The sequence below is a fragment of the Antedon bifida genome, chromosome 4 (assembly GCF_963402885.1).
Source record: "Antedon bifida chromosome 4, ecAntBifi1.1, whole genome shotgun sequence".
Classification (NCBI taxonomy): Eukaryota; Metazoa; Echinodermata; class Crinoidea; order Comatulida; family Antedonidae; genus Antedon; species Antedon bifida.
The window spans coordinates 6461357-6472486 of NC_136229.1; the positions used below are offsets into that span (position 1 = coordinate 6461357).

General features: G+C 33.2%; 1 protein-coding gene across 1 annotated transcript; it reads right to left on the minus strand.

Annotated features, from left to right (window-relative positions):
* Nucleotides 1–2413: 2413 nt before the first annotated feature.
* Nucleotides 2414–9517, minus strand: LOC144839589 (clavesin-2-like). Its single transcript, XM_078695018.1, has 5 exons — nt 9429–9517; nt 8387–8994; nt 6629–6739; nt 6035–6228; nt 2414–4876 (listed from the first exon to the last, which is right to left on the minus strand). The coding sequence occupies exons 2-5, from the start codon at nt 8954–8956 to the stop codon at nt 4735–4737; spliced, it is 1017 nt and encodes a 338-aa protein (XP_078551144.1). The 5' UTR covers nt 8957–8994; nt 9429–9517; the 3' UTR covers nt 2414–4734.
* Nucleotides 9518–11130: the final 1613 nt, after the last annotated feature.

Below are 11130 nucleotides of genomic sequence, written 5' to 3' on the forward strand. Positions count from 1 at the left end.
GAGCTAGGAAAGGCTACCTACTATAATTACTTACTTGATTTCCAGCCTAGCTAGGCCTAAAAATAGTATTTTCTAGGCCTAGCTAGGCTGAGTAATTCTGATATAATACTAATATTAGATAGGTAGGCCTACCCTAGTGAGTGTTAATAATAGTAGCTGGGTATTCTATAGTCTAGGCTGGTGGTAGGTCTATCCCAGCTCTGCTCATATACCAAGCAAGAAGAAGCATGAAGAAGCCTGAAGGAGAAACTAGGCCCAGAACAAATAAAAAACTGTTAAAAAAACAATAAATGGAAAAACAAAAAAAAATAACCCATTTTCAATTTATATATGGGGAATGTTTTATAAAATCGGGCATGTTTGTTTCAGAGACTCAAACGTGTATTTTTATATGGTCATGTTTTTAAAAAAGATAATTATGGGCCCAGCTGAAACCAAGATATAAAAATATAAGTCCATCATTTAGTTACTTGAGTATTGTTACAGTGATTGGTTGGTACTCAGTATTTCAGTATCTGGCAGTAAATGTCACACTTGTATATAAATATTACTTTATTAGATACAACTTGCATTTCACACAAGCAACCAATTTTTTTTTTACGTATACAGAATGTGAAAAAGCAGTTTTTATTACAAATATCTTTCAAACAATACTGATATAAATAGTAAATACTACTACTGTATATAAAAACTTGCTTTTATTTAAATAGCACCTTGTTCATCAAACATAACAAACTAGCTAGGCCTATATCATATTAACTTACGTGAGTCTTACGGTTGTACTGATTTTATGATTGTTTTATATGTTTATATTGTATGTATCTGTGTGACTCTGGTTAATAAAGTAAATCAATCAATCAATTGCAACTTAATTTATATCTTATCATTGACTGATCTGAAACGCTTCTAAAACTTGAATGCGTATGAATGTATGTTATATTATTATTAGCGAATAAAATGAAAAACTATCAGCTGCAGCAATGATATTGAAATCGAGAAAACCATTACAGCTTCCACCGTCCAACCTCATATTGAAGAACGAGACAGAAAATCGTCGAGTCTTGATACCAACAAAAAACCTAAAATGAAAATGAAAATGAATAGCTGAAATGTAATGAATGAAACTATTTAAATAATTGTCACTATGATATGAACAAAACATTGCATCGTTATACAGTATAATTATTCAACAACCTGAAAACATTTTCAGATATAGGCCTACCATGAAAAAGCAGCAAATACAAAATTTCCTTATGTCTGTTTATTGTAATAATTATTAATATTATAAATAAATTGTACCCCTCAGTTGTCAATAATTTTACTATAAATAAATATTTAACTATAGAATAGGTAGGCCTATACCTGTATCAGGCTGCGATTTGCTTAATTATCTTTTTAAAACTTCCCAATGCATCTTCAATATAGAGTAGGATTGTAACGATACTTTAATAATACTAAATTGTAACTAAAGTATTTAAATTATTAACAGAACATGTTACTAGGCCTAGGCCGATATAATACGACAACGATCCACCAGGTCGTGCATATACTCACCTACAACAACCACAATCAACACACCATGCACCACACACGACGGAACTAGTGCCGCGAGACGTAACAATATATGACATGAGGACCTTTTTTAAAATGTTCGCTGTAGGAAGCTTAAATAGGGTTTCAAGCCAATTTTAACGTAAAACAGACTATTGATACTTACTCTATCCATATACGTCGGTTTTTTGGTAATTCACTGTATGGGATGCAAATCCCACTAATGGAAAATTTGTAAACAAACACCTGTTAGAAAACTTAAGTTTTTACGGACGCACACGAACTTTGGAAAGAAATTGTCGCTGACAACAAATCCAACAAATTATTCAGAAAATTAGGTGACCTGCGACATCTTAAACATATAAGGAACTGATCTTACCATATATGGTTAATTTTTCGCCTACTAATGTTTATTAAACAGCTATTAAATGACGTATACTTTATGCTAATGTTTTCGCGCGAAACGTTGATGCTTCTGTGCCGAGAGAGGGCTTCTAAAATTTATGACGTCATGCGAAGTCGAAAATTCAGCGATAACGGTCATATTTCCCAACGCGGCTCTCCGACTGTATTAATAATTAGCTTCTTATTAAAAAAAGACATCTATAGAACTATGAAAGTCTTGGTAAATATATAGACACATTTAGACACTTGCCCCAAGTCTGTAGTTATTGTTTTTTTAATGTTAGTCCAATAGTCGGTGTTTCAACTTTTATCTGGATATCACAAAATTGTGAACTCAAGTATTATACGTATGAAACGCTATATGTGCCAAAATATTGTTTTTATACTAATTTTGGTCTAAAACCGGGACCATCAAACTTTATGTGACAAAAAAATGTGATCTGCCCATATATGGACACGATGGCATCACATCACTACCATATTTGAGCATATCACTACCATATTTGGGCACATCACACATTTTTTGTCAAACTAGAATACACATTATGAGAATATATTAAGCTCTGTCTACACTATCAAACTAGTTTGACAAAAATAGTGTGATGTGCCCAAATATGATAGTGATATGCTTAAATATGGTAGTGATATGACATCATCATGTCCATATATGGGCACATCACATTTGTTTGGTAGTTTGATAGTGTAGACAGAGCTTTATTAGTTTGGGTGTCTGTACATGAGTGAAAAAATGCAATGATAAATTGTTCAAGGTTTCTCAGTAGAGCCATTCAACTATAGCTGTAATTAATTTCCTATAGAGATAATGTAGAAGATAATGAAGTAGCGAGCAAACTGAAAGCAAATGAGAATGACGCATTTGAAAGAAGCACTTAATTCGTGTAACTACTAGTAACCATATAAATCATTCTGGTACAAAAAGGAAACAAAAATGCTGGAAAGCATAATTATTTTTTAACACTGTAAGTAGATAACCCAATGTCGTCGATATTCTATCAAAATCTTGTATCTCTACAAAAAATCATCTATTTTGTGCGTAGCTTATCCAGATAAGACCATACTTGTAAATTGGTAATGAATAAAAAAAAATACCAGATTCTAATAAATATAAAAAAATAATAATAAATAAATGCAATTTTGTTTTTAAATAAGTATTAAAATTATTTTTTTCTAATAACGTATAAAAAGATAATAATAAATAAATCACTACAATTTTGTTTTTGTAAATAAGTATTTAGAATTATTTTTTCATTAATGGTTTCTTGTTTTTTAAATTTTCCATTCAAAACCTTGTATATACACTTTCTGACAAAAACAAATTCTTCTTTCTCATTGGCTATTTCTAAAATTTCGCCATTTTTTTCACAGTAACCCTGACAACATATTGGGTACAAAAAGTCAATTTCAGAAGAAAACAGAGATACAAGGTTTTGATAGAATAGTGATGATATATTTACTTATTCTTGTTTAAATTGGCAATTTTAATTTACATTCAATTTCATATGCTACAATAAGTGTAGTATTCATACAAAAATGACACTGTCCATTGTTTTACAATCGGAAATCAATTATATACACAAAAAATAAAAACAGATTGATGGCGTTACAAATCAATGGTATTAAGCATCACATGACCTATCCAGGTGTCAGGTCATTTGCATAACTATACAGCTTGCTAATGCTTCAATAATTGACTAAAATTTTGTTTTAGAGTTGATTTGGGTTGCAAGGCCTTTATCAACACAACAACATTCTGTGGCCGTATTCACCAATCACACTTAAGTGAGATATTTCCCTTAAATATTAAGTATTACACTTAACTATATAAATATTTATATATTTCCCTTATTGTATTCACATATGAGATTTTTTTAATTGTAAGTGTTTCCCTTAGTGTGAATGGTGAATACGGCCACAGGATTTTGTTATCACAAATTATGGTTTGTGAGGTGAATTAAAAATCGTTTTTTAGGCTGTTGTGTATTAGAAATATAAAAATTAATTTTTACATTATATGTAATAGAAATAAATAACATAGTACATAAATACATAACCCTATTAACAGTAGATACTATGAAAGAAAATGATTGTACTGTACATTAAAAATATATTTTATTAAAAAGTATTTTAGTAAATAAGTTATAAGCACCCTAAACATATTTCACAATAGAAGCCCATGATTATCTTACAAATGAATAAAATAAAAACAACAAAATGTTTATAACATATTGGAAAAGTAAATAATGACAACACATTCTAATAACATCAAGGTAAGCTTATGTCAATACGGAACTCAGCTCAACAGAAAGGAAGAGCGCTTATACCGACTTTTCGAGCAACTGAACAGATTTGAAAGGAACTAGTGTGCAAGAGCTTATGTTGACAATGTAATAGATAGTAACTAGTCATGGTTACCTTTGCGGAATTCGTAGAATAGAAACCAGTATGTGCAAGTTTTGTGCTATGTTCAATGATGCATACAATTGTAAAACACCAGCAGTAGGCCTAGGTAGTAGCCGTGCAGATTCAATTCTAGCTTGTGTTTTACCAAAACGCTTGTGCTTAACATCTGTCTACACTATCAAACTAGTTTGACAAAAAATGTATGGTTTTTGTGTGATATGCCCAAAGATGGTAGTGATATGACATCATCATGTCCATATATGGGCACATCACATTTTTTGTCACATAAAGTGTAGAGAGAGCTTAAGACGTTTGTAGAACATGTAGTCAATTTGTACATTAGGAACAGCTGCTGAATCAGTAGTCAAGGAATAGCATCATCTCTTCCAATTCCTCATTCTCATCCGATGGTAATGGCTCCATCCGCAACGCATCATCAACCGCCGTCATCGGCCCGACATCATTTGCTGATGGATGTACCAATTCAACCCGCCTTGCTCTGGAAAAAAAAGTTGTCATGTATGTACAGTATCAAAACATATTAAAAGAAAGACAGAGACAGGTGGAATGTTGTGATAGGTGTATGGTGCTCATGAATAATTAATGCATGAGCTTTAACAATGTGGGCGGAGCTTAGCGTGAAATTCCATCATTTTAACTTTTTGAGGACGATAAAGTTGCCACTTTCCCACGACTAGAAATAATGTACATATAACCTATACAGTTCAAATTACACTTAAACGTGGAAATTTCAAAACTCTAAATAATATTTGAACTTCTTATTTAATTGTTTAATGAAATAACTTTTTTATTGGGTTAAAATGGCTGTGTTAAAAGCGGCGTTTGAATGCGAGGCCCCTAGCTAGAAAAGCTAGACATATGTATCACAAGAGCCAAGCAATTCAGAAGGGCCTTGAGACAGGGGAGGAGGGATTGGAGAGAGATGTACAGCCGGTCGTCGTCTTCGCGCTAGAAGGGTGCGTAACTAATAAAACGGCTATGTTTACTTTATATGATTTTACACTCTAGCGAACACAGGATATTCGTCCTCCTCCCTTAACTGTCGTGTTTCGTAAAGTCCTTATTAAGCAATAGTAGTGACGGCTCCAGGATCTTTTTTTGTTGTTTTATTTCATTTCCAAAAACACAATCAATAGGCCACCAGCTGTGGCAACAATACAAAAAAGAGTTCTCAAAATTTATCATTGTTCGAATAACAACAATTATGAAGGAGGTTGATAATTAATTATTTAAAACATACTGTAATAGCATCGGAAATTATTAATAGTGCTAGGTTATTTAAACAACCTTAAAAAGAAAAGCATTATATGTAACTTTAAATGTTTTTAGATGAGTTAGTGAAAAACCTTAAACAAAAATAAAACAAAAAAAGGATTTTTGCCATTCTCTCACCACCCTTCCTCTTGTATGCACCTACGAGCATCTTACTAGTATTAGTAGGAGTACTGGAAGGTTTCAGAAATTTATCGGAATTGAAATCATTTTGACAATCTTTTAATGATTCTCTGATTACATTTTATTTTTTTAAACCTTATTATTACGTTTCATTGTTTTTTATTATGTTTCTATTCTGCAATTGAAGGAAATAAATGTTTATTTTGAATTTGAATTTGAACCACTATGTCAATTTTCCTACCTTACTAATTCTGGTGTGGCGTTGTTGTTTTCGCAAGCATTGACATTTTTTCCCGGCCTGTAGTTGCAACCAATCAGCTGCTTAGCCCATGAGAAGTGATTGTAGGGCGGTTTGAGTCCGCCAAGCTCTGTGGGTAATATCTCCTTATGAACCATGTAGTGAAGAGTTGATAAGTTGTTACCGTGAACATATATCTAAATAAAAAGAAGTAATTCTCTAGTGGTAATACTTGGGCTCGAATCTAACACCTAGCCATCAAGCTCTGTGGTCTAGAGGTATTAACGCCAGGCTAATGATCTAGAGGTCGTGGGTTCGAGTCCCACATAAGAATTACTTGCGTATTTTTTGGCAAGTAATCTCAATGTACTTAGTATGAAGTACAAATTACGTCAGAGTAGGGCAAAACATCTGTCCAATTACTCAACACCCTGACGCAAAGCTACCCTACAGTAGTTATACACAATTACAATTCTGTAGACAACATTGCTTTAGATTCTTTTGTAACAAAAATAATATCACACACCAATTAAAGACATAAAGTGCACCACTTCCAGGAAGTAAATGATTATGCTAATTAGTTGTAGCAGGCCCTACCTTCTTTTTGATTCCGTCTTTCAAGAACGGTTTACAAAGCTTGATAGCCGTCTCCACAAACCAGCGCTGATTTATAATGTGTAACGCACCGAGCCGACAAGGAAAACAATCCTAAACAACGAGAAAATAAAATATTGTTTAAAGAATTTGCATGGCACGTTACTCCTGAAAAAAACATCTCGGCATTTTAAAATTTACCTTATTTCTAACTTCAAAATGATTAGTTATATAATCTATATTTTATTCATTTCATTCTCCCCACATATTTCCTCCTTACAATTTTACAAAACATTATATTCAATAAAGTTTTATTATTTTAATTTAATTGTCTACAAATCCGCCTACAGTTAGCAGAAAGTAATTTACACAGTGGTAGCGGTAACAGTAAGCGAAAAACAAAAAAATATAGAATCTATGATATTTCTTATGATCATTTTACACAAAACGAGTAGTGGACGGGCAGTTGAGAGGAAACTCTAGGATAGATACAGATTCCACATTGTAAAAGCTATGGTGTTTTCAGCTTACCATTACCGCTTGTCTGTGTAAATTGACCTTAAGAAATGGTGGACTCCAAATAGAGACTTTAGTAAACAGTGTACATAAATGAAACATTATACAAATATACATTTGTACAGTAGGCCTAAATTGTTCTTTTTTATAGTAAGCTACTGTATATTGAGTGTTCATGTAGGCCCCAGCATAGGCATTATTCGACAGGTTTATAACCTGTATGAATGAATATGTTATTAATAATAGTAAAAATGAAAAGCAAACAAATTCAAAACATGGATTAAAAAATCTACAACTCAAAAAAATTGACATGCACATACAACCATGCAAAACAAATACTCACTTATATCAAAGTAGGGAAACCCGGCACATGACATCACATGACACAAATATTATAATTAGGTTTCAAATCATAAAATAAATGTACACCTGGTAAATTTATACATAATAAACTGAAAATAAAAAAAAAAGGAAACATAAAAATGTGTCAAGAAAAATGATTTATTAAAGCAGTTTATTCATGCAATTAAAGGTGCAGTGTGTGAGAAGTGTATCTTCTGAAAGAGGTATAGAAACTACAGTGGAACCTCTATTAAGGGGACACATTTGGGAGCCAACAGAGTGTCCCCTTAATAGGGGGTGTAAGTGTCCCCTTAAAAAGGGGTGTAGTGTCCCATGAATGGACATGGAAAAAAAAGTGTCACCTTATGCACTTGTCAATTGTATGACACTATACAACCCCTGGGAGAGGTGCGTCATTTGTCCGATGTGCGTTATAGCTTATGAATACCATGATGCACCCCTGTGTCAAAAAAGTGACTTACCTTTAGGTGACAATTAACGCACACCTTTTTTGAACAATGACGCATTAATGTCATCATGTTGTTCATGATATTGTGGGTGGTAAAGTGACATTGACATTGACACATCATTGATATGACTACATTTAAGTTGTTGACGCAATAAATATTTGTAAATGACGCATCCATGACGCACCTATGACGCACCTCTCCTGGGGGTCATATAGTGGATCATACAATTGACAAGTGCATTAGGGGAGTCCCCTGAAATGGGGTGTCCTCTGAATAGGGTGTCCCGAAGGACTGTAAGGAAGCAATTGGAAAATGAACAGCTCTTCTTTATCATGAGATTCACCATATTTTATTTTTGGGAAGGGAAACAATAAAATGTTAAATGATAAAAACAATCACCATAAAATGAGTGGAGGTAGAAGGTAGAAAATACCTGAAACATTTCAATCGTTAGTTTGAGCAATGATGGCGTGACCTTTGATGCAAGTTTAAAGTGAACTCCGCTAAAATCCAAAATAACCACAAGTCCATTTACTTGTACATTTTCATCTTCAAGCAAAAACTCTAAGCTAAGCAAAAACGCTTTTAAAATGTCCTTATATCCGTACAACCAATATTCCCAATTCACCGCGTTTATCAAAAACACTCGTCTACCGAACGCGTCTAGATCATTGAGCACACCTGGAAAGCCGTCTAGCAAAGCTTGTTGGATAAGGGAATTCTCAGCAGACAGCGATTCTGAAGATACTTTGTACTTTTGACGGAAGGCATAATATTTGCAAAGTATTTGGAATGCACGGTCACGGTTGAATTTGCTAGCTCGTAAAAATCGTATGATAAACTGATCATCGTTCTGGCGGAAGTTAATGTCTGACCGGGTATAGTACAGTTTGCGTACGCTGTCTATTGCAGCACTGGTTGTATTTACGTCTTCGTTTAACTGCGATTTAGCTTTCTTTGCGGTTTCAGGAGTTAGTTCACATCTTGGATCTATCCCAAGCATTGTGAGGCCTCCTTATCATTTACAACTCGTGATTCAACCTGCAGTGAAATTCAGAATATCAATAATAATAATTTTTTTTTGCTATTATAATTTATCACTATATACATAGGCCCTAGGCCTAGTAGGTAATTTTATCTTTATAAATTTTTTTTACCGAGGATGGTTTAAACAAATAGCATAGAATAAAAACCTATCCTTTTTTTTTTCTTTGAACACACAGAGATATTTTGATCATATGGTTTTTTCAAAACAAAAACCATCAGCATATAGAGTCCCAAAAAAGCTAAGAATGGATATGAAACTGTTGATGCGTATCAAAACAAACCTATGCTGGAAACGCACACCCATCTCACACCTTTCCAATATCATTCGCTCATCATCTCACCTATCTCCTATTACCTCTCACTTATCATCTTGTTTAAACGGTTGAGCTGTCTATATTATAATAAAATAAATTTTAGCGTATACTCACTTTTAAATCATATAATATGACAAAAATCGGAAATTGTGTTGCTATACTTTACACCTGTACCACACAAAAAACACCGCACATCATCCTCAATCATCCTACTGTACTATAATGAGAGGCACTCAAGCGTAATTTGATAAAATAATACATCCTATTAAGTACTACAGAGGGCGGCAAACAGATATCTCATTCTATCAGAATCAAAGATTTTATAACAACTCACCTCTCTGATCAGAATCCATCCAATAATTAAAGATAAAAGTACCGCTTGATAAAGTACCACCACGGCATGACATACAGTAATTTTATACTCTAACTTTTATAAATCTAAATTTTGAAAACAAGGCTACCGATATTGTAATAGAAAGCCAAGATAGTGTAGTAGGCTGGTAGAAAGTCACTTTTCAACAAAATGTTAGATTTTATATTTTCTTGTCAATTATGTCATAAACGTTTTAGCGCGAAAGATGGTCAGGAGATCAAATTTCAATTTTCAAATCAGCCCGACTTTGACATAAATTATTTTAACTTGTTTAGGGTTACATGCATCCTTCATGCTTATTCTTGTGTTCACGCTGCTGCTTTAGCCAGCTACATACATGAGGACTACTCATTCAGAAGCTATAAGCAAGCAGCAGTTATAGTTATAGAGGCTGACGTTTTTGATAATTTGTAAACTCATGCTCAAATTACAAACCCCAAAGCATGTCTGGGAGAAGAGAGTCTATGAAAAATCTGATAATACAGTATTATATAGATACACGTAGACGGTAATCTGTCTGTAAAATCTTGTTCAATAAATAATGACTTTGTTCTTGCTGTCAACCTAGGCCAGTATTATAATAATTCACTGTTAAATAATCAAAACATTATTTATGGTATTTACAATGAGTCCCATTTGACTGTCAATCTAGACCGATATTATAATACTGTAATTCGCTGTCAGATAATCAATTATTATCAAAACAGTATATAATAAGTTTTTGTTTGTAATAGGATACAATTTGTTCTGGGCCTACTATACGAATCGGCAAGTAGGCCTATCAAGAAGAACCACATCACACTTGAAGCATCTAGGCTTGATGAAGTGACCCCCAGACTTGACCTTCGCAATAAAATAAACTAAAGTGACAGAAATTGAGTCTGTTTAGTATAATAAAGTAATATTATTTATATATCATTTGTATTTAAATTATTTAATAAGCACATCATTTTTAACAGATTCAGTATTACTTTCTGTTTATTTTGTTTTCAATGTTGAAAATCGGATTAAGTTCGATTCTTTAAGTTCCGACCAATGAGCGTGCTTAATTTCACTGCCTTTGTGTCGGTAAATTGCTAATATCGTACGATATCATGTCATACATGCAAGAGTTCGTAGTTTATCAAAGTTTACAATCATAAATGTGTTGTTCGTTGATCGGTTGATATCTATTTTGTTCTTATTTTGACGAATGAATTCGCCTTGAAACTAGTTAGGTCTGCGTGCGTGACGTGTAGGCCCTACAGTACTGTATATAATACTGTAGATATAGAATTTGGCCTATGTAGATGTGGTTGTTATTATTGTTATTGTACACTATCGTATAGTATCCCTTATCATCGGCGAACTATCATACGTTTCCTATCTTTTGTTCAATTCGATAAAGAACGACAAAACAATAATAAGAACATGTATGGCGTAGTAAAATAGATAGGCCTAGAT

What these genes read in the sequence shown, in the direction of transcription:
- LOC144839589 (XM_078695018.1), bottom strand. Translation starts at nt 8,956, where the DNA reads ATGCTTGGGATAGATCCAAGATGTGAACTAACTCCTGAAACCGCAAAG. An exon ending in TAACGATTGAAATGTTTCAG is followed by an intron (nt 6,740 to 8,386) that starts GTATTTTCTACC and finishes CTCGTTGTTTAG; the next exon opens with GATTGTTTTCCTTGTCGGCT. An exon ending in AAGACGGAATCAAAAAGAAG is followed by an intron (nt 6,229 to 6,628) that starts GTAGGGCCTGCT and finishes CTTTTTATTTAG; the next exon opens with ATATATGTTCACGGTAACAA.